At 39.9% G+C, this 25,065-nt stretch overlaps 1 protein-coding gene across 1 annotated transcript in view; it reads left to right on the top strand.

Annotated features, from left to right (window-relative positions):
* Nucleotides 1-3,556: 3,556 nt before the first annotated feature.
* The window catches only part of SNAP91 (synaptosome associated protein 91), a 96,540-nt gene continuing 75,031 nt past the window's right edge, over nt 3,557-25,065 (top strand). The window contains exons 1-2 of the mRNA XM_081314623.1: nt 3,557-3,633; nt 5,122-5,281. Of these exons, the coding sequence (XP_081170749.1) occupies nt 5,152-5,281 (130 nt within the window). The 5' untranslated portion in view covers nt 3,557-3,633; nt 5,122-5,151. The remainder of the gene's footprint in view (nt 3,634-5,121; nt 5,282-25,065) is intronic.

Genomic DNA, 25,065 nt, shown 5'->3' with positions numbered 1-25,065 from the left:
AGTATATTTATCAATAGCATTGCAATCTCATTATTTCATATGGTTATGCCCTGAATAGGGTATCATGTAATCATCTGATGTAAACTGGTTGACTCCAGTACCTGCAAGTTCACATCTTCAAAAAATATCCAGTTTAGCGGGCTTTCTTTCCATGTATATCAGATGTCAAGTTTCCAACGTATGGGCTTTTCAAGTGACTCTGAGGCATTGTTTACCTTAAAAGTCCTTTATTAGCCTAATACACTGGCAAATGCTTGCTCGAAGGAAGCTGGAATCTGAAATCTCCGCCCCTTGCAGAATATATTAAAACACAATTCTCCACCTGTCAAACTGCCAGCCAGCAGGCTGGATGCATCATACTGAAACCGTGCCCACCCATTGCCGGCAATGAGGAAAAAGTCACAATACGTCATGTGACATCGCGAGTTTAACATGCCTGATGTATATTAATAAGAACACTATATCACTTTGTGACTTCATTCCTGACTACTTATCATCCAATGTTCCATTTATTTCACTTTCATTTGTTAACAGAATAACAGGGTTGGAAGGGGCCTTGGAGGTCTTCTAGTCCAACCCCCTGCTCAAGTAGGAAAACTTATATACCATTTCAGTCAAATGTCTATGGAGATTCTCAGTCATCCAGGTCATGGTTGTTCCAAAGGTGCTTTTTCAGGAGGCAACTGGACTTTCGTATTTTTCTTTGAAGACGTTTTGCTTCTCATCCAAGAAGCTTCTTCAGCTCTGACTAGATGGTGGGGGTGCTCTAGGTGATATGTTCACTGAACAGTATTTGTTAGGTTCTTATCAATTTCAATAATTAATGCTATTAATTCAGCAATTAATAACTTCAGCAATTAATACATTAGTGAGAATTCTATATAAATGCAACAATCAAGCACAGAGCAGAGGATTAGGCTGTTACCTGGTAGTAACAATTACATGAATGGATGCATTCTTAACAGAACCAGAACAGGAATCTAATTAGTACTAGTTATAAATCCATATGCTATGGAAAAAAATGTCAAGAAAAAAACAAATAACTTATTTTGTCCTTTATAGTGCAAATAACTGCTTGTCTGATGTTCAGGTCACATACATTTGTAAACCCAAAATAAAACAAATACAATTTCTAGTTTCTAGTCGAGTGGAACATTGTGTCAGCATTCTCTTTGGTTTGAATACTTGTGTCTTTCAAGGCAATGAACCCTTTCAAGATTGAAATGTCAGAATGCAATCTAGTAATAGGTTCAGGATACAAATCTACATGTTAGAATCTATATGAGTTTGACCTCTCAAAATCCATTCAATTTTCAGAGCAGGAGAAAACAGCTTGAAAGATTTTTGAAGTGATATCCATTGAACAGTCACAAACGGTTGCTAATAAAATTATGTTGTTAAATGTGTGCTAAGTGTTTTCTCATAACATTTCTCCAGTAAGAAAGAAATCTTTTCTTTACTATCTTCCCGGAAGTCAGGGTATATTCAAGCTATACCTAGAGACTTGTTTTGTTCACTTAATACTATGTTTCCTGAAAATAAGACCAGGTCTTTTTTTTTACCTCCAAAAGAGGCACCAGGTCTTATTTTCAGGGGGTGTCTTTTCCATTCACCTTGCAGTGGCGGCACCAACAGCCCCGCCCAGCTCTCCAAATTCTTCTGTGGCCGAAGGATTGAATCCATAGCTCAGTTCTTGGTTGCAGAGGCCTTCCGGAAAGGCCTCTGACTGCGAAATGCAGGCCGGAGCTCCTTTCTCAGTTGAAGAATAAAGCTGCTCCTTCGGCCACAGAAGAAGGCGAGGCAAGTGTCGATCCATGGGAGGCCTGGCTACAATGGTAAGTTCCACTCCCCCAGCTTGATTTTTAGGGGTGTGCCTTGCCCCAAAACTAGGGCTTATTTTTCTGGTAGGGCTTATATTAGGCCCACCCCCAAAATAAAGCTAGGGCTTATTTTCAGGGTAGGCCTTACTTTTCGGAAAACATGGTATAAAGGTTTACCCTGTCCAGTCGTATCCGACTCCAGAGGCTGGTGCTCATCTCCTGCTTAGCCGAGGGAGCCAGCATTGTCCAAAGACATTTCTATGGTCATGTGGCCAGCATGTTATACACCAGGAGCACAGAATGCTGTTACCTTCCCACTAAAGCGGTAGCTATTTTATCTACTCGCATTTGCATGCTTTTGAACTGCTAGGTGGGCAGGAGCTAGGGGACATAATGGGAGCTCACCCCATTGTGCAGCACCTGGGTCTCAAACCTGGGCTGTTGGCTTTCCAGCTGATAAACTCACTGTCTTTAACTGCCATACCTATTATAAAAACAGTGGTCAGTTTAAAATATTTAAGTTACCCAGGCAGAAATTATTACAGTGGTAAATATAACTGACAGAGGGCATCAACCACAGAAGGTAGTTTTTACACAGGAGAAAAATGTTCCTAAACATTTGTGTAAATTGCGTATTCTCTTCAGCTTTTGGGCAGGAGATTATTATAGATGTAGGTAGTACATAAATGTACCAGACTATACATACATGGCTCACACACTGCAGTTTCAGTGACAGAAATGTATGATTGGGAGAGTCATTGGTTCATGCTGTTGACATAAAGATGAAAGCAAAAGGCTGTTGATTGGGAGGAAAAGAAAATCCATAATTAAAAAAAAATCTAAGATGAGGTAGTGAGGCTGAAGACCGAGGGCAGTGTAAATATTGGGGAGGTTGTCAAGTTCATGAGATCCAGAAAAAAACTATAGTCTGTTGGATATTTCTGTATTTCTTTACTTGTGGATGTCTGAATTTTTGTAGCCCAAATATGGTAGCTATAGCTAAAAGCATAACACAGTCCTGTGAATTCAGTTACACTTTGGTATGATTATAAGTGAAGAAAGTTGAAGAAAAAGATAATGTACGGTAAGACCCAGTTTGGTTAATGGCTTCAATAGCTGAAATGACAATGGCACAGAAGAACGGAGACACTTAATACGAGTCCTGCCTATGGATAACATTTATCGCGCAGTCTTAAACTATTACACACCCTAAACTTGGCATTATCTCTCAATTTCCGAGCAATCGCCATTTAGAGCTGAGGCTTTTATTGGTTATCTACAAAGCCGCATAACTAATAATATTCAACTGTTATATTAACGTAGAAGCTGAAGTCTTAAGAATTTGAAGCACAGGAAATGTAGCTGTTCGCTTTTCCAAAAACAGAGGTACAACGTTGGCTCGTTCGCAACAGAAAGTGAAAAGGATTATTTTACGCGCATCCACATCTGACACGTGTAATAGGATCTGGGATACGCATACCCCCGGTGCAATAAAACAGCAAAGGACAGGACTAAGTTAACGGGGAAGGAAGGACCAAACTCTGTTACGAAACCAGCCAGACCTGGGTTAAAAACGTTGCCAGAAGCCGTCCCTCACGTGGTTAAGCGCCTTGTTCCTTTCCCTACGAGCAAAGGGGAAATCCCGCCGGTAACGGGCGTCCCCTTTAGGCAGACGAGGGACTTTCTCCGCTTTTACGGCCCCTAGAGGGCTATTCGGTTCGTCCGCTCCGGATCACCTGATTCTGAAAAAGCCCCGAACCTGCGAGGTTGCCCGAAGAACGAGCCGAAAGAGTCAGCGAGAGGAAAGACCGAGGTGCGTGTGTGTGCGCGCCAGGCGGAGAGGGTTGCGTATCGTCCGCCTGCAGGCATTCGCCTATTCCTGCTCTAGGGCCACCCCAGGGAAGGCTCGTCGCCGCACACCAGAGATTAGGCTGCCAGGCGAGCGAACGGAGATTAAAGCTAGAAATAGCGGCAAGGCTCTTGGGCGTGGAAAGCTGCGCTGCCTCCGGCGCCTCCGCAGCCTTTAGCGCATCTTCCTCTCGGCCACCCCCTCCTTGCACCTGAGGGAGCGGCGAGTGCGCTGTAGGCGCGCCTTTCCCGCGCGCTGGAGCAAAGCGGCCGGTGCGAACGGGGAGGAGGAAGAGGAGGAGGAAGAGGAGGAGGAGGGGCTCTCGGCGCAGCTGCCAGCCGGGCGGGGGCAAGAAAGGTTGCGGCGGGAGGAGCAGCGACGGCGAGGGGGGCGGGGGGGGCGCCTTCTCGCGATCCGGAGCTAAGCAGGGGAGAGGAAGAGGCACGACGCGCGTCAAGGAGGACCGGAGCGTGTTGACAGGTTCGCCGCGTTGGGTTCTCCCGGCGTTCCCGGGAAGGAATGAGGGTGGGTGGAAGGCCTGGCCGGCATTTAGCAATCTTCAGCATTGGAGTGGGGGGGTGGGAGGTGGGGGGGTTGGTAAGGGGTGCCGCTGTGCCCGGATAACAGAAACGGCTGCTTCTGCTATCAACCATACCCTGCGCATTGGGAAGTGGGGGGTGGGAGTAGGCATTGCATTGCCGAGCAGGCAAAACTAGGAATTGGGTAAGGAAAGGAGTGGGGTTGGGGTGTGATATCGGGGTGGGGTTGGCTGGGCTTTGGGAAACGAGCGGCCTGTGGTTGTCTTGTCTTCGAGGAGGAGCTTGCCTGTGGACGGAATAAGGCTCCGAGAGGTCGTAATATGGCGCAATGATATAATCACGCATCAGACAGCCAAGTGGAAACGCAGGGCGACGGCGAGAGGAGAGAGAGAAGAAGAAAAAAAAAAACACCCGGTGCTGCAGTGGAAATCAGCTGCAAGAGGAAACGGGCTTGATAGCGGCCGAATGGGAGACGAGCTATTAAATTCATTCTCGGAGCCCTCTTGAGGCTCTGTTGGGAAGGCCTGGTCTTTGGAGACGTGGGGGGAGCCTTTTCTCGTGCCCTCCCTTCCAACATAAATAACGAAGAGGGAGGTGGTAGTTTGCAGTAACCGCCATCATATTGATCAAGGGATGCAGTTCACCGAAGGAAAAGGAATCTCTCTCGCCCCCCCCCTACACGCACACCTTAACGTCTTAATCTCCTGAGTCACATTTCCTCTTTATTCCCACATCTCTAAAACATCCATGGCCACACGTTTCAGTGCAAACAGTTACACAACAGAAAAGATGGGGGGTTGGGGAAGGAGTGAACTGTGAAGCCAAGCTCTAGAGGAATCTTACTTTTAATGGACAAATCATGTTGTCTTTTCTTTTTCTCCTCCCCTCAATTGTTTTCCCCCCTTCTTTATAGAAGTGGCAGCAGTCCTAGAATTAGCTGAAGATGTCAGGTCAGACGCTGACAGATCGCATCGCAGCTGCTCAGTACAGCGTTACAGGATCAGCTGTAGCCAGAGCGGTCTGCAAAGCAACCACACATGAAGTGATGGGCCCCAAGAAAAAACACCTGGATTGTAAGCATCTTTTTATATGCATAGTCATGTGTGGTTTGTTTTTTTTAAAGCATGCAATTCAATACTCCTCAGGCACTCTAATCTGCTGTCTTGATGAATCCTTATGTGAGGCATTCTGGAAAAATGAATTTGTTGTTGCATAAGTTCTGAAGATATGTTGCTTTGACCATTTTCTTCATTTTGAATAGCAGGAAATCTATTTGAATCTGGAAACATTCAGTCCAGAATTAGTGTTTTGCTTAACTAGCAATATGAAAAATTTTACAAGTGGAATTTTGAACACAGTGGAATTGAATAGTTCTTCATCATTGTAGTCTGTCTGGAATGATTTATTGTGTATTTGGAGTGTTAAACTAGAAAAGGCAGAATTCAAATGGATATCTTCATTATTCAGAATCCAAAATTCAGTTCTTCAACAGTTCTCAAAGCAAACTGTTGCATGTATTTATTATATGTTGGTCATGGTTATATCAGCAGTAAAGGTAGTCCTTGTTTAGTGACTGTATGCTGTTGCAGTGATGAAAAATAACTTTATGACCAATCCTTGCATCTATGATCTCTGCAGGTCTGTAAAACAAAGAAAGCTGAAGTAAGATTGTAAGCACAGTTGTAATTTAACTTAGCAACCACTTCACTTAATGACTAGGTTGTTGGTCCAAATTTTGATTGTTAAATGAGGACTGCCGGATGTATGTACTGTATTTTGTAGTGAGATTTAATTCCTTCTGGTGTTTTAGCTTGGTTTTCTAAGGTATATAAAAGTGAGTTCACACTTCATATTAAATCTGGAGCATCCATCTATAGTTTTCCAGGTACTATTGACTTACAACTGTTACCCTCTGTGCCCATAACTCATGAGTTTTATATTCATCTGGTGGGTCACTGGTTCTTCTGAGATAAACATTGATGGGCAGTCAGTGGTATACATGATTTTGTGTTTGCAAGTTGTGGAGCTAAACCAGTATTAGTAGGAATGAGAAGATACAGCCACATCCATAGTTTTTGTAACATTTTTGTCAGTTCATGATCAATCTTTCATAAGGTCAAGGTGAAGAAGTCCAACAACAGATTTATTATGATAATAAAGAAACTATCCTTTTTCTACAAATCTCTGCAAAACAGCAGGGTATTCCTCATTCAGAAAGTGACAACAAGCAATATCAATTGCCCCATATTCTGGGGCTCCTTTTAATTGAGAATTCATTTTTTCTGGTCACACCAAACAAGTGTTGAGAAATCAGGTCATGGTGGAGTAAAATAATTTTTCAGATCCCATTGTTCCTTTGAAAAAGAAACAAAATGGCCACCCTCTACACATCACTGTTAAAGAAGGACTAGATTTTTGCACTGAATATGAGTGTTCCAGTTTGCCAATTATATGAAAATGTGATGGCATTTCTTTTTGGGTTAATGTGACGTGTGAACCCATTGTAAAAGGAAAAAAATACATAGTTTACTGAGTTAGTCAAGCCTGAAATCTGCTTACACTTCCTTGAAACCCTTCTAACCTTATCGGAAAGATAGTGTTTGAATGTTGGGCCAGAGATACACTGCAGTGTGTGTGGATTATCTCAGTCTGATTTAACTTTAAACCTTGAATGGATTGGAAATTGAATTGTTATTATAATTATTTCTTTTATATTTTATATTTTTTATTTCACATGACACATTACAGTTACACAACTATAAGTTATGTTGGGATTTTGCTGGTCATGCTCAAGGCAGGAGGTTCTAAAGCAACAAGTTGTGTTGTTTTTTCTTACCTTGTGCAGCTTTTTTTAAGGTCACAGAACTATAAGGTAGTGAACTCTGAGCAACCCATGAAGATGTTGTTTCTTACTATGTTTCCATAGCAAGGTAATTAATATGTTGTAACTTAATATATTAAGTTAATAATCTATATAATCCCACAATGTCATGCATAGAGGCTCTGATTCTCCACTTGTTTCATTTAATAATCCAAATAGTGATTTCATAGAAGGATTGGGTTAATTCAGTAATGTTTGTTGTCAGTCCATTGTTGGTTTCTACTTTGTGTATTTTAATCAAAAATACTAAATTAGATACTAACATTTTAGTAATGTACTAATGTTATATCCAAGCATGTGATTTTTGTGGAAGTGAGCAAAATACTGCAATAGATACAGGTAGTATTTTTACTTACGACCACAATTGAGCCCAAAATTTCTGTTAAGTGAGACATTGGTTAAATGATTTTTGCCCCATTTTATGACCTTTCTTGTTAAGTGAATCACTGCAGCTGTTATGTTGGTAACATAGTTGTTAAGTAAATCTGGCTTTTGCTGCCCAGAAGGTTGCAAAATGTGATCACATGACTCCAGGACAATGTAACCTTCATACATACGAGTCGTCAAGTGTCTGAATTTTGATCACATGACCTTGAAGATGCTGCAATGGTTGTAAGTGTGAAAAATGGTTATAGGTCACTCTTCCCACTGTCGTTGTAACTTCAGTTGGTCACTAAATGAACTATTGTAAGTCGAGGACTACCTGTATATGAGACCAAACTTGTGAGTAAAAAGCAAAAGGCAAAATTGTGGTTTTAAATTATCAGGAAATGTTCAGCTTTTAAGTAAACCTTTGTGTGATATAGCAGTAATAAAAGGAGGGGGAATAAAATGGCTTGCCATATCTCTTTCCTTGGACTCAGGATCTGTTCTATAAGGAAATAGCATTGTTCTACTCAAAATGAGACTTCACGGTTAGGAAATGAGCTGGTTACAGTCCCAAGCCATTAAAGTATAGAATATGTTGGTGTGAAGTAGGACAGAGATCAGTAAGGACTAGGAAGAAGGGTGGAGCCCTCAGAGTCCTAAATGTCTCGTAACTTCATAAGGGATGCATAGCTTTCCTTATTTTGAAAAGCAAAGTGGAGAACTTGATGGAAAAGCTTATTTGCATTATACGTATTTACCAGTAGTGAAATATAGGATGGATTAGGAAAAGACTTAAGGTGCCCTGAATTCCTTTCTCTTTATATCTGAACTTCAAAGGAAGGTAGTTTGAGGGGTAACACTGATAGCTTCTACTTGTGCAGCCAGAATCACTTGGTGCTCTGCTATTAATTACCAGTTTTACATTTTGGCATCTAAATATTCCATTACTGCTCTCTGGTCTTTCGCTAACAATGATTGAATACGATATACCCGTAAAGCACACAAGCAAGAGTAAAATGACAAATGTGTACTGTATTCATATAGTGATAGTAAAAAATTGAGGTTCTATCTTTAAAAATTAATAAACAGAAGCAAGGCTTACCTGTATGGTAGTTTGTGGCACTGCACTTCCACTTATGTGTGTCCTGGTTTTTTGATTTCAGGTGTTTCAGAACATAACACAAAATATTTATATTGTCATTTATCGGTAGTCCTTGACTTACGACCAAGATTGAGCCCAAAATTTCTGTTGCTAAGTGAGACATTTATTAAGTGACTTTTGTCCCATTTTACAACCTGTCTTGCCACAGTTATTAAGTGAATCACTGCAGTTCATAAGTTAGTAACCTGGTTGTTAAGTGAATCTCACTTCCTCATTGACTTTGCTTGTCAGAAGGTTGAAAAAGGTGATCACATGACCTTGGGACACAGCAACAATCATAAATAGGAAGCAGTTGCCAAGCATCTTAATTTTGATCACATGATCATGGGGAATGCTTCAAAGTTCGTAAGTGTAAAATGGTCATAAGTTACATTTTTCAGTGCCATTGTAACTTTGAACGGTCACTAAATGAACTGTTGTAAGTTGAGAACTACCTGTAGTAATAAGCTTCTGGTACTTGGGAAGGTATACGTGCAAAATAAATAAACATGGTAAAAACTTCTGGGACTTTTGTAGAAATTTTCCAAAGTGCACTAGTTCCCTTTTGTGAAGTTAAGACATTGGGGCTAGTGTTTTATTTGATGCCATAGAATAGTTAACAGTGTTAACCTAGCTAAAAGAGAAAGTTTGGCTCTAACGTGAAAAGAAAGAAGCCAAAACATCTGCCATTATTGCATTGCACTGTTGCATTTATAGATGAGTTAATAATGTACATACAATGGCTATATGATTACAAAACATTTATTTACAAGTGATCTTAAGTTGGTTGCCCTCTGCTTTTGACTGATTACTAGTAGAATGATAGCTAGCAGTCAGAATACTAACATTTGTAATTAAGTTGGTCACTAACCAGTAGGTTCAACGTACATTACAGTAATTAAACATTTTGAGATAATTATGCTTCTTTGTATTCTGACAAAGAGTAGAGTCATTTTGATCATCTAAGATATGAACAGGTAACTTATTGGAAGATGTAATGAAAAGCAGGTTTGATTTAGCACGGAATGAAATTTCAGAAATAAGTGTTTCTAATAGAATATATTCAGCGTAACAACCCATTCCTCAGTGTGGATACAAGTAACTACCTGGGACAATACGCACATGCAGTGGGATTTCCCTATAGTATTTGAGCAAATGCCATAAATACTATCCAAATACTAGCTACAGGTAGTCTCTGAAGGACCTACAAAGATAAAGCTCATTTCATGTAACTGAAATTAAATACGGTTAATATGGTTACCCTCCAGTTTTACATTGAATAACATTGAATCCCTTATGTCTTATTAAAAATATTAATCTGATGACACATTTTAGACATCATTCCAGGGATATCAGGTCTGTCTGTGGCCCTGAAAGCTCAGATTTTGAATCTCTACATCTGCTTCATTGAAAGTAATCAACTCTAATCATTTTAAATACGCTGCTAGGGCCCCATGGGATTTTCCAATTGGTATGTCTAGTATTCCAATATGACATTTACTCAGATAATTGAGCAGGCATCATTTTTCCTTGACAGATTTAGATACGTTTTGGGCAATAAAGTCAACAGGAATGCAGCTACTGAACCTGAGTGAACATGAGTTAGAGCAGTTGGTTTCAAAGTTTTTCAGGCTGCAAAATCTTTTAGTTAAAAAAAAAATTCCTCAGATTTCTAATCAAGCACCAAAGCAAGTATGCTCATTCATACTACCCCAGGAATGGAGGTCCTGAATATTAGCTTATAAGCCCTGCCCTTTTTGCTATACCATAAAAAAATTGCTTGCTCCTGGGGAGGAAAGCCATGGCAAATCTAGACAGCATACTAAAAAGCAGAGACATCACCCTGTCAACAAAAGTGCGTATAGTCAAGGCTATGGTCTTCCCAGTTGCAATGTATGGCAGTGAAAGTTGGACCATAAGAAAGGCTGAGCGCCAAAGAATTGAGGCCTTTGAACTCTGGTGCTGGAGAAGACTCCTGCAAGTCCCTTGGACTGCAAGGCGATCAAACCGGTCAGTCCTAGAGGAGATCAATCCTGACTGCTCTTTAGAAGGCCAGATCCTGAAGCTAAAACTCAAATACCTTGGCCACCTAATGAGAAGGAAGGACTCACTGGAGAAGAGCCTAATGCTGGGAAAGATCGAGGGCAATAGAAGAAGGGGACGACAGAGAATGAGGTGGCTGGATGGAGTCACTGAAGCAGTAGGCGTGAGCTTAAATGGACTCCAGAAGATGGTAGAGGACAGGAAGGCCTGGAGGAATGTTGTCCATAGGGTCACGATGGGTCGGACACGACTTCGCAGCTAACAACAACAAAAATAAAATAAAATTGGAGCTCGCATTTGGTTTTGTGGTGTTTTTTTTTTTTTGGTCCTTAATTTGTCATAGAACCCCTATTGAAACTCTAGGGTTCAATTGATGACACATAAAAGAAAAATCCTGAATTATAGCTCTTTATGAAGTCTGTTCTTATATAATGAGAGTGATTCAGTTCCACAGCATTTTGCAGCATCATCTGGTGAAGCTATTTTATATACTGAAATATTTATTATGATTTGTTCCTGAAAGGGACTTGGCCATATTCTCAATGGTTAACTGTAATAATTTGCAAAATCCTTCAAGTTAAAAATTGCTCCTATTTAACAAAACATTTACACCATTTTTGATGTAATTCCATTAGAATGGAGATACTCATTGTCTACTCTGCTTGAGTTTGGTTGACGTTTAAAGTTTTAGAAAATATCCTTGTATAAGTTTACCTTAGCTCTTGCGTGCATGATACCATTTTTTAGCTTGCTATAATTTAGTAAGAATGAAATGGCTGATAGGAACCAAGAGAGTTTAGTCCTTGTTTTGAAATGAGATTGTATTGTCATTCTGAAAAGAGGCAGCATTGGAATATCCTTGAAGAAATCTTTGGACCCAGAAGTGGAGGACAACCTCAGAGCAATTATTATCATCCTCTTCTTAAGGAAGCATTGTTAGATGACTGGTTAGTGATAAATTCTAAATACTCTTGGGGAAAAAATGTTTTAGTCAGACTCGATGATGGTGCTGAAAGAAAAGAGGTATACAACCATTAGATTTCACTTGGGCCTCTCATAAATCTTCACTAACCTTGAGTATGGTATATGTCTGGATCAACTGTGGAATGAGAATAGAGAGTCTACCTGAACATCCATTGCCAAAAAGTTTCCTGCTTATATTCCCTGGCAATTTATATTGAGTCCTGGTAAGCCCTTTGGTTCACTTTCTCCAGTAGTTGTATGTAAACTTTATTTGGAAATACAAGTGAAAATGCTATATGAGGATGGCCACCCAATTTCATTTCTCCTTCTCATCTAACCCAGGTGAGGTGGTGGATATCGATATCTGAGCAGAATAATGGACTGGATGCGAATTGATAAATTGAAGGTCAGTCCAGAGAAAGAATTACAAGTGGTGGGTAGTTCATTCTCTAGTTGAGTGATATTTAGCCTATTCTGGAGGGAATTTCATTCTAATTTTACCCATGTGCTCCTGGATCCATTACTACAATGAGAAGAGTAGATAGCTTCTGCTGCTTTGAGCTCTGAATGATATGTATGAAATGGTTTTCAAACTGTGCTTTGTCCAAAATAACTGTTATATGATTCTAGTGCGCTGTTTGGTTCCAAGCCCTTTTCTGCACCAAACTCAAAATATTAATGTATACGTTTAAAATCTCAGATAGTTTGGGGCCAGAATCTAATGGAAGATCTCTTCTGTATATCTGACCAGATCCTTAGGCTATCTGCAAAGATTCCTCTGAAAGTATATTCATTAAATTACACTGCATATTCAGGTACAAGAGGAAGCACCTCTTCCTTGTGGTACACCATCTTTGAAAGTGCTTCCCCAATTTTTTTGTTTGTGCCCACACTTTCTTTTGCTCAAAGGAAAGACTCTTGGGCATTTTGCATTTTTAAGTAGGTTGGAAAGATTGTTTTAGATTTTTTACATGTTGTTGCTTTTGTAGTTTTTAATTCTTTTAGTCTAATACATATCTTTCAAAACTTTGGTTAACTGACCTGACTAATAATTACATCCAAATAAACATTTGATGATTTTGTCATTTGGTTCAGTGAGGCTAGCTTCCTAATAAGTATTTTTAGGATAGTAGTCAGTTTCCATTATTTTGATTTTATTAGACGGTGATGGTTTGGTTATATATTCTGTTGCAGATAAAAATGCGAATTGGTAAATTTGTATTTTACAACACAGCAGCAAATTATCTGACAAGATTGCATTTGCAAAGCATGCTCATTTAAGTATTCTCTAACAGCAGGCAAGGGAAAAGGACCATGTTGATAAATTAAAATCAGCTGTTCTGTGGCTAATAAGTCATGGGAGCGCGGGAGGTGGCTGCACATCTTGGAAGTGCTCAGCAGCATGTCTTTTGGGGCAGAGGTTGTAAATATACTACTTTCTTTAAAAAAAAAACAAGGTAGGCAATACAAGACTTTTTGCTTTGTAGGCTTGCCTAAGAGGTTTACTCTGACATGCCTCAAAACGTTGATGATAAAACTGCAAACCAACTCTTACCCGTATAAAATTTGCTTCCAACTTAATTTCTAGGCTCAGCCTGTCTTAGAGTGCAGACAGACTAAAAATATGATTTTGCCCATAGTTTATGTCTTAAATGTTAATCATGAAGACGTTTGTAACTCCATGGTCAATATCCATGTTATTTTTCAAATTGCTGGCCAGTCATAGCTTCCTGTATCTCATTTGTCAAAAATACAAATCCATATCTTCACTGGCTGATCGCAGGGACTCTGTCTGGCGGCAGAAAAGTACAATTATTTTTTTGTTAACTCTCATTAGATGCATTTCTGGACAGAAATGATACCCAGAATCAAAATTAAGGTAAGCTAAGGAGAAACCAGAGGTGTTCTGATGCATGGTCCTTATTTAAATGACATACTAAGGTTAATCAGAGAATAGATTAGTATTGTCATCTGAACAAGATTATTGAGTTCTAAGTGGAACTATACTTCTCTTCACTAGACTAACCATGCCAAGTTCCTATAAGCGTTCTTCATATGTTTTAACCTCCAGTCCCTTAATCATCCTTGTTGCCCTTCTCTGCACTTTCTCCAGAGTTTCAACATCTTTTTTATAGTGTGGAGACCAAAATTGTAGTATTCTAGGTGTGGTCTTACTAAGGCTTTATAGAGTGGTATTAGTACCTCACGTGATCTTGATTGAATCCCTCTTAATGCAACTTATGATTGCATTGGCTTTTTTGGCTGCCGCCGCACACTGTTGACTCATATTTAATTGTTTGTCCACTAAGACTCCAAGATTCCTCTCACAGTTGCTGCTATTAAGCCTGGTTTCACCCAGTCTATATGTGTACTTTTGGTTTTTCTTGCCTAAGGGTAAGACTTTACTTTTCTCTATGTTGAATTTCATTTTGTTAGATAGGGCCCAGTGTTCTAGTCTGTCAAGATCCCTCTGAATCTTGACCCTATCATCTAGGGCAGACATGTCAAATGCACAATGTCACGTGACGTCGTGCGACGTATCGGAGCTTTTTCTCCATTGCCGGTAATGGGGTGGGCGTGGTTTCCTGATGATGTGTCTGACCCACAGGCCGGCAGTTTGACACCCCTGATCTAGGGTGTTGACTATTCCTGCCAGCTTAGTGTCATTTGCAAATTTGATAAGTTCCCCTTCTATTCCCTCATCTAGGTCATTTATGAAGATGTTGAAGAGTACTGGGCCTAGGACAGAACCTTATGGTACTCCACTGCTTACTTCCATTCATGTAGATGTAATACCATTAAGGACTACTCTTTGAGTGCAGTTTGTCAGCCAATTAAAAATCCATCTGATGATAGTGCTGTCTATCCTGCTGTTCTTAAGCTTTCCAAGAAATAGGTTGTGGTCTACTTTGTCGAATGCCTTGCTGAAGTTCAAGTATATCACATCCACAGCATTCCACTGGTCCACCAATTTAGTCACTTGATCAAAGAATGAAATAAGATTGGTTTGACATGATCTGTTTTTAACAAACCCGTGCTGGCTTCTTGTTATAACTTTGTTTGTTTCTAGATGTTCCTAGATCTGTTTTTTGATTATCTTTTCCAGTATCTTGCCGGGTATTGATGTTAGGCTGATTGGTCTGTAGTTTCCTGGGTCTGTTTTTCCCCCCTTTTTTGAAAATGGGAACCACATCAACTCTTTTCCAATCCTCTGTTAGTTTCCCGGTGCTCCAGGATTTTTGAAAGATATGGTAATATAATAATTAATAATAATAATAATAATAATAATAATAATAATAATAATAATAATAATAATAATAATAATAATTCCCCACTGAGGCATTACCTTGACGTAGTTGTGGGGCTTGTGCACTCTGAGGAAGATGAGAGCTGTGCCAGAGGTTCAACCATACTGGACAGGTCTCATCAGAGGAGTCAGACAAAGAGTGTCTCTCCCATAAAAAATATGGTGAGACGTAAATTTCAGAATGCCATACCAGCTAGGACAGGGGTCGGCAACCTAAAAAAGAAAAAGAGCCACTGGGAACCGGTTCCATCAGAAATTAAAAAAAGAGGGAGCCGCGTGCGTGTGTCCATGCACGCGCATGCGCAAAAAGGTTTTTTGCGCATGCGCGGACGCACGCGGCTGCCATTTTTTTAAAAATGAGATGGAACCGGTTCCCGGTTGCCCGACGGCGACGGCCCGTCTGCAAAGCTGCCGCTTTCGGCAGCTTTGCAGACGGGCCCGTGGCAGCTTCCTCAAAGAGCGGCGCCCCTGCCCATTCCGAGAGGTGCGCGCGCACCTCTCCGAACGACCGGAGGTGCGCGCGTACCTCCGCGCGAATGGGCAGCGGTGCCGCTCTTTGAGGAAGCTGCCGCGGCCCGTCTGCTAAGCTGCCGCTTTCGGCAGCTTCACAAGACGGGCCGCGGCAGCTTCCTGAAAGAGCGGCACCGCTGCCCATTCGCGCGGAGGTACGCGCGCACCTCCCCAAAGGTTTGGGGAGGTGCGCGCGCAACTCCGGTCGTTCGGAGAGGTGCGTGCGCACCTCTCGGAATGGGCAGGGGCGCCGCTCTTTGAGGAAGCTGCCGCGGCCCGTCTGCTAAGCTGCCGCTTTCGGCAGCTTCACAAGACGGGCCGCGGCAGCTTCCTGAAAGAGCGGCACCGCTGCCCATTCGCGCGGAGGTACGCGCGCACCTCTCCAAAGGTTTGGGGAGGTGCGCGCGCACGTCCGCCCATTCGGGGAGGTGCGCGTGCACCTCTCCAAACGGGCGGTGCCACTCTCCATTTGGAGAGGTGCGCGCGCACCACTGCCCGTTGGAAGAGGTGCGCGCGCACCAGGCGGCTGGGAGCCGCAAGAGACGGCTCAAAGAGCCGCATGCGGCTCCGGAGCCGCAGGTTGCCGACCTGTGAGCTAGGATGTCGCCCAGGTTAACAAGGTCCATGCTAGATGTCGGAGTTCCTAGATATCTGGTGAAAAATGGGTTACAGGACTCAGGACTGTTGGCTGAGCAACCAGGGCCAGCAGCTGCAGAACTACTGGAAGAAAAGGTGTTTACCCATTACAAATACACAGTGACTGAAAACAGAAATAATAATCTGTTATTACAGATCAAATCCAAAATCCTGCGACAATATCTGTAATACCATCAAACATCCACATCTGCCTATCCCAGGTCCTTGGTAAGGACTCGATAGGTAGACAAAAATGCCAAATCCAGTCTGAACATCTGGCTGACTGTGTGATGATCAATATAATAATAATAATAATAATAATAATAATAATAATAATAATAATAATAATAATAATAATAGTAATAGCAATAATGTTGGAAGAGACCTTGGTACAGTGTTTCTGAAATGACATCTGCCAGATCTTTCAGAACTCTGGGGTGTAGTCCGTCAGGTCCTGGTGATTTATGTTCATCAAGATCAGACATGTCTCTCATACCATTTTTTTGTTTTATTTTAGCTTTTATTTCTAGCCTGTATTTTTCAGTTATGTTTTTGGTGAGTTCAGCTATAATTTCTTTTTGTGTGAAGACCGATGCAAAGAATGAGTTAAGTAGCTTTGCTTTCTCTCTACTGCCTGTTACTTCCTTGCCGTCTTCTCTCTTTAGTGGACCAACTGTTTCCTTGATTTTTTTTCTTGTTATTTATATGTTGAAATAAACTTTTTTTTGTTATCTTTGATTTTTGTTGCAAGTCTTTGTTCATTCTGAGCCTTTGCTTTCCTGACGTCTTTGCAGATTCTGGCTATCTGCTGATATTCTGCCTTAGTTATCTGTCCCTCTTTCCATTTTTTGTAGTTCCGTTTTGTCTTTGAGTTTAGCAGAGAGATCTTTGTGCAGCCATGCTGGTTTCTTGTTAGTTTTCTTGATTTTCTTTTTCAGTGGTATTGTGCTGGATAGGGCTTTTATGATCATATATTTACAGAGTTTCCCAAGCTTCTTCAGTTGTTTTCCACTTTAGGATTTTCATCCAAGGAATCTTTCCACTTGGTGCAGAATTAGTCTTTCAGCTGATATCAGAATAATTGAAGTCTCCCATTATTATTGTAGTGTGCTTCCTACATATGTTTGTTAATTGGTTAGCAAAAAGCACATCTATTTTTTTCTGCTAGGTTGGGAGGCCTGTAGTATATTCCTATGGCAATGCATTAATATTTTTTTCTATTATATTGACTCATACGCATTCTAGGAGGTTTTCATTTTGGGTCTTGTGCATTTCTGTAACAATATAGTGGCCTTTTACATATAGTGCAATTCCACCTCCTCTTTTATGGGGTCTGGTTTTTTTGAACAGTTTATATCCTTCTATCAGTGTGTTCCACGCATGGGTCTCATTCCACCAAGTTTCAGTAATTCCAATTATATCATGCACTATCTACTTTCATGTATTAATAATTCTAGTTCACCCTCTACAGCAGAGGTCTCCAAACCTTTGGGCACCAGGGACTGGTTACGTGGAGAGAGGCTTTTCCACAGACTGGAGGGGGCATGGTTTTGTGTGCTGCCTGCATCCTGTGGATGGGGATTTCCTTGTTTGTGTGGACTGGTTGCTGGCATACCACAGCCTGGTATGTGTGTGTGTGTGTGTGTGTATACATACATACACACACACACACACACACACACACACACACACACATATATATATATATATATATATATATATATATATATATATATATATACATACATACATACATACATACATATACATATACACACACACACACACACACGTGTGTGTGTGTGTGTGTGTGTGTGTGTGTGTGTGTGTGTGTGTGTGTATGTTCAGTAAGCAGTGGGCTGTATAGCTTTGTGTCTTGGAACTGGCAGGTTTTTCCCCCTTTTTATGAGGCCTCACTTCACTATAATTTATCATTACCTAATGTATACATAATACTTTCATCATGCGATTTACTTGGTTTTTAGTTTCATGTGATTTTCGGATCTCCCCTGTTATTATTATTTTTTTGTTTGAAAATACAGAATAGTCCAGGCAGTCATTAGCAATCAACCCTGACCTGAAGGCACAAACCCCCTCCCTCCCCCAAACTAGTTTTAGGCTGCAATCAAATGACATTTAAAGCCACAGCTTAACAGGTAGGTCACAAATAAGCCTTGGTTACAAGTTGTGCTTTAAATTTTTAGACTAGCTGCATTACATTCAATCCACTAAATATAGCTGCAATTAGGCATTTCATTTGGTTGCCTATAAAGCATGGTTAAAAAACTTGGTGAAGCATATGATGCCAGACAAATTGGAAATAATTAGTTCGCAATAGATAGCATATTGAATCACTGCAGCCCATTGTTTAATATCATGACTTGTTCTCCTTGTTGTTAGCTGCGAAGTCGTGTCCGACCCATCACGACCCTATGGACAACGTTCCTCCAGGCCTTCCTGTCCTCTACCATCTTCTGGAGTCCATTCAAGCTCACGCCATCCAGCCACCTCATTCTCTGTCATCCCCTTCTCTTGCCCTCAATCTTTCCCATTATTAGGCTCTTCTCCAGTGAGTCCTTCCTTCTCATTAGGTGGCCAAAGTATTTGAGTCTTAGCTTCAGGCTCTGGCCTTCTAAAGAGCAGTCAGGGTTGATCTCCTCTAGGACTGACCGGTTTGATCGCCTTGCAGTCCAAGGGACTCGCAGGAGTCTTCTCCAGCACCATAGTTCAAAGGCTTCAATTCTTTGGTGCTCAGCCTTTCATATGGTCCAGCTTTCACAGCCATACATTGCAACTGGGAAGACCATAGCCTTGACTATACGGACTTTTGTTGAGAGGGTGATGTCTCTGCTTTTTAGTGTGCTGTCTAGATTTGTCATGGCTTTGTCATGTTCTCCTAAGCATAGTTATTAGTTTAGCTGTAATATGTTTTTAGTTGTAGAAAACAGTGATATACGGCTATACATTTCTGTATATTATGGTTTATAAGGCTATGGAATGAAATTGAAAGCAAAGACTGCAGTTGAAGATATAGATTAATGTTTAGCAGGAGTCTTAACTACCCCAGTCAAAGGAATTGCCTGTAAAGGGAATTCTTCAAAGAGGAACTAGCTAATATTTTCATGGTCAAGCAGTACACCTTGAAAATTGATAAGATTCCTTCAAAGCAAAGTGTCGTAGATGTTATGTAGCATAGTAGATGTACTGTGGTTGTTTCCTTGTTTTTGTAAACATTTCTCATATCGTTAGTATTGTTTCTCCAGATAGATCTAATTTAAGCTCAAAGCAGCGCATAAGGAACAAATTTGCAGAAGTACAGTTGTACACTACATGTATTAGGTTTTGATATCAGAAGAAGCAATAGCATTTAGCAATAGCATTTAGGCTTATATACCGCCCCATAGTGTTTTATAGCACTCTCTAGGTGGTTTACAATGTAGAAGTGTTATTTGCATATTGCCCTCAACAATCTGGGTCCTCATTTTACCAGCCTCATAAGAATAGAAGGCTGAGTGAACCTTGAGCTCCGCCAGGATCGAACTCCAGGCTATATGGGCAGAGTTTTCCTGCAATACTGCATTTTTATCACTGCACCACCAGGGCTCCAAGTACGTAATATAAGGCAAGAGACTGTCTTGGATTACCTTCCCCCTCCCCCCCAGCATAGAATTTTAATTGGCAAGATGGTTCAGAAAGACTCTGATAACCGAGTTTGGTGAATATAATGTACTATGCCATTTTGCATGCCCATAAAACTGGTTTTTGACATGGAATTGGAAGACCATCCTTAAACCATATAAAATGTTTTGTAAGAATTTAGATTGGAATTTAGTGACAGAAATTTTATGTTGACTTTTATGTTGACTTTTTGGGGAGGATATTTAAGATTATTTGTTGGACATATAGGATCTCCTCATTCTTGACAGCCTTATGTTATTATGGATGTCTGCACAATCATTATTATTATTATTATTATTATTATTATTATTATTATTATTATTATTATTGTTGTTGTTCGTTGCCAGTTGTTTAGGCTAGATTTGGCATTCTTATCCACCTGCTGAGTTTTTCCCAAGGACCTGAGATAGGCAGATGTTGTTTTTTATGGTTATCATTTTTTATAAAGTTATCATCACAAGATATAAACTGTTCCAAGTAAAGCTGCATTTTGCAATTGGCTAGTGGTGATTTTTGTCAGTATTGATGGTGTTCAAGTGAGGCTCAGGATTTTTGGGGATTGCATCCAAGGTGCCTATTACTACTTGTAATTTCTGTACTTTCTTTTGCTACAATCATTCTACTTCTATTTGCAGGTCTTTGTATTTTGTGGTTTTTCTCCACTTCTTTCTCTTCCATTCTGCTATTTATAGGTTCACTATCCAGACTTTTGTCTGTCTTATCAACAATTGTTAAGTGGGTTGTTATGTGGCAGGTACCTGTCTGTTGGAATTCCAAAGTTCCAGAGCACTTTATTATTATCATATTTTTGTCTTGCCTTTACATCTAACACAATACAGTGAACACACCTAATACTTTGCAAAATAAAGGAACTCTAAATTCAGTTCTTGGGAACCCTCCAGACATTGCTGAATTATTGCTAAATATAATTAACAATTATATTTCCCAACAGATATATTTATCATGGCGGAAAATCTAGGAGTTGTAGTTCCCCAGCCCTGTTTTCCAGGCAATTTGATCTCAGTGTATAATAATACTTAAACTTGGGCTAATATTTTAAGATTAATAGGACAAGACTATTATGAATAGTATGCAGGCAAAGAGTTCTATAAAACAAGACAGTAAAAAAAATGATAATATAAGGGTTTAAAACGGAGCTCAGTGGAAAAATAGTCTCGTCTTGGGGCAATACCTGTAGCTATTTTGCAAATACCAGGATGTACAAATGCCTTTAGCTGATTTTTAAAACAATACACAGTTGGACTAACCATGTTCACTACACAGTAAAATAGAATTTGGGATATCAGAAGGATAGTCTGAGTCACATCTAACAGTTGAGGCCACAGGTTGTGGTCTCCCCTGATTTTAGCTCATTAGTTGGTTAATACTGGGAGAAGCAGTATTTTATATTTTTGGATCTTAAGCTGCTTAGGCCTTCATTTAAGCTTGGTAGCTTACAGGTAGCCAGCACATCAGCACAGGACCCAGAATTATGTATCCTTTTTAGCCCTCCTCTAAGTAACAAGCTAGTTTTATACCAGATGCAGTTCCTGGGCTGTCTTCAAGTCACTGTTCATAAGTTTTTTTTTCCAGTAGTGCAGAGTTTATTATAGCATCAGTTATTGAAGCTAAGCTATCTCTATCCAGATAGGGCTGGAAATGGTGTACCAGCCATAGGCGCTTCTTCTTACTGAAGCTTGCTGTGCCTCTACTGACAGTTTGTAATCAAGGAGAGCCCCCAAGCTAGTTATTTGTCTGTTCATTTGCTAATGATGCTTGGTTTTTTTCATGAACAATGGAAGTATTGCAAGCATTCCTGTGAAGAGCTAGATGCAGCTGTAGCTCCCTGAGTAGTGAAGTACACCAGATAAAACCATATGTATGATACCGCAGGGAGTTTTTAATAGTGCATGATTCATTTAAAATGTTAAGGGTGGAGGCAGACTTAATAGGCTGACAGAAGTATTACAGAATCTTACAAATAATATTATAAAAGTGATTGGGTCTTAAAAATCATTATACATCTGTAATGTATTGGCCTCAACTGCTGAAATCAGTTGCTCAATCTGTGCCTTAATTGCTGTACTTAACAGTTTGTGTTAACTGCAACCCAGACTGGCTGTCTCCAAGCTGTTAATTATGTTTTGGGTGGGAAACTGTTACTTTAAACCTATTGGTTGCCACCTAGAGGCGACTGTGTATATATACCTGTTCAGCAGCCACTAGGGCTGCTTCTGTTGTTACTCAATAAACACACTCTGCCTCGTCAAGAACATAACAACATCACAACGCATGTTAGTCTTAGTGTGTGTTGAGTGTCACCTTTTCCCTTGCTTGGTATTGGAGATCATTTCTATTTGTCACCCATGATGAGTTAAATGAACATGGCTCTTTCTCTTATATTATACCATGCATCTATATTCACTTTTAATGTGTGACTGCAGAGTTGAACCGAGAAAAATGGGGAAGATCATATTTAAGATTACCGTATTTTCCAGCGTATAAGACGACTAGGCGTATAAGATGACCCCCTACATTTCCTGTTAAATTATAGGGTTTGGGCTATACTCGCCGTATAAGACTACCCCTCTTCCAACGCACACCAAATAAAAATTAAAAAACATCAGATTTGATTTTAATATGGTAATTTTAATTCAAATGCTTATGACATGCAGGTGCTTAGTAGGAAAACTGTCACTTATAAACATAAGGCTGTTTGTCATCAAACATGTAAACATAAAACAGTGCAAGTGAATTAAATAATAATAATAATAATAATAATAATAATAATAATAATAATAATAATAATAATAATAATAATAAGAAGAAGAAGAAGAAGAAGAAGAAGAAGAAGAAGAAGTTGGAAGGGACCTTGGAGGTCATCTAGTCCAACCCCCTGCTCAGGCAGGAAACCCTATACCATTTCATACAAATGGCTGTCCAGTCTCTTCTTAAAAACTTCCAGTGTTGGAGCACTCACCACTTCTGGAGGCAGGTTGTTCCACTGGTTAATTGTTCTAACTGTCAGGAAGTTTCTCCTTAGTTCTAGGTTGCTTCTCTTTACTGAGATCTCTTTACGTTGATCCTCTTTACTGAGTGGTAATCTAGTAATATAAAATTTTCCGGGGGAAAAAATATTCCCAAAATACTAGTAGTGTTTTTTGTCTGTTCCACCATTTTCTTTCTAGTCTTTTTTTTAATCACAGAAACTCTTCCATGTACTAGTTATTCTGGGATAGTTTGAGGGAAATAGTCCATGTGTTCACTGGACACTTATTTAAGCAGCAATAGGCAATCCAGTTGTTTGAATTATATTTCCCACTGTCTCTTGACATTGGCTGTACTGGCTGAGGATGCTGCGAATCAGGTCATCTACCCTTGAGCTGAACTTCATTGGTATTATGACTGAGGTTGTCTGCCATTACTGAATGGTGCTTTTGTTGAAAACTCTGAATTAAATGACAGAATCTTATAGGACCTTCAAAGATTAACAAAAAAAAATAATTGTCTTGTGAGATGGGCAGCAAATAAATTTAATAAGTAAGTAAATAAAACCATAACTTTCAACTATAGCTGAGCTGGGATTTAAATGGAAACTATGTGGCTCAGTTAACAATCTTTTTTAATTTTATTTTTATTTATTGCATTTTGGAACTGCTCATCTCCCTACTTTGAAATATCATATTCTTCCTCTGCACGTAGACTCTTATACTGCTATATGACTGACTTTTAAATAGAATTTCTCAATTCTGTTTAATTAGGAAATTAGGCATCAAAATCATCACTGAATCAGTAGCAAAGTTTGAATCAAAGTGGATGCCTGTTATTACAGTTCTGCTCTAAAAACTGTCTGAACAGTGTGCATCCAAACAGCTTTTAAAAACAATATAGCACCTCATTTTGCCTGGAGTATAGCTACTGCTGATTAAAAGACGCATTGATTTTTCAAATGAAAGGTAAATGATTGCTTAATAGTTAGTGCCTAATTATTTTGCCCGAAGATGTTATATCTCTATTTTGATTAAAAATAGATTGATTACAAATGCTTCCACTATAAATAGAAGCACTGTTTATCAAGAAACATTATGTAAATATACTACTTCTGGAATCTAACCTAAACATGGTTTGAAAGAAATGTTTGTGCAGCATAAATGCCTAAAGCATATATTCCTAAAGTAGAGAGCTATTAATAGTATATTTATTCCATCAACATTCAGTTATCCTTTGTTTGCTCAACATTGATTCATAGTATTGCAGTGATAGTATGATATCATAGTATGATCCATCTGACCTGAATCCCCAAAATTTGATCCTGGTTAGTATTTAAATTACTTCAAATGTAATTGCAAATTGAATTTTAATTAAAACAGCCTAGTTTTAAATACCGGAAAAACCAAAGAGATCATTGTCGAGTTCAGAAAAGGCAGGCACAGCCACACTTCTCTGTGCATAAATGATTCACCTGTGGAGATGGTTACCAGCATTAAATTCCTGGGTGTGCAGCTAACGAGTAGGCTGGCTTGGTTGCTCAACAGTGAGAAACTGGTGAAGCGGGCACAGCAGCGCCTGCACTTTCTGCGTTGCATGAGAAAAGCACATCTTCCTTCCCCTGTCCTAACCACTTTCTACAGAGGGACGATCTAGAGCATCCTGTCATACAGCATCACAGTCTGGTTTGGAAGCATCACTGCTTCAAACAGGAAGGCGGTGCAGAGAGTGGTGAGAATGGCTGAAAAGATCATTGGCAGTTCCCTCCTCTCCATCCAGGACATAGCACAGAAGCGTTGCTTGGGCAGGGTCCGTAAGATTATCTGGGACACTACTCATCCTCTTCACAACCTGTTTTCCTTGTTACCCTCTGGGAGGAGGCTTTGTGGTATCTGTAGCAGAACATCCAGATTCAACCATAGTTTCATTCCATACAGCATTAACCTTGTGAACTCTCAGGCTTCCTCCTTCTGTTATATATTCAAGATGGACAGTATTTAATATTTTATTGTTATGTATATGTAGGGGTGTAGGTCTATACATATGTTGTATATAGTATGTTTTAGGTGTGTGTTATGTATGTATTTCACTTTGAGAACGGGCAACCAAATTTAATTTTGGATGTGTGCCGTTGTGCCCACAGTAAAAAAAAATGACAGTAAAGGTTATCTTATCTAAATTTTGCATCAAGCTGGATGATATACAAAACAGTGCTTTCTCAAACTCCTCTTTTCCTAGCAATTTTCTACATACAAGTAGTACTCTACTTATGACCACAATTGAGCCCCCAAGTTTTGTTGCTAAGTGAGACATTTGTTAAGTGAATTTTGCTCCATTTTAT

This window comes from Vipera berus (assembly GCF_964194415.1).
Source record: "Vipera berus genome assembly, chromosome: 1".
Taxonomy (NCBI): domain Eukaryota; kingdom Metazoa; phylum Chordata; class Lepidosauria; order Squamata; family Viperidae; genus Vipera; species Vipera berus.
The sequence above is the reverse complement of the archived record's forward strand: the minus strand, read 5'-3'. Positions and strand labels throughout refer to the sequence as shown.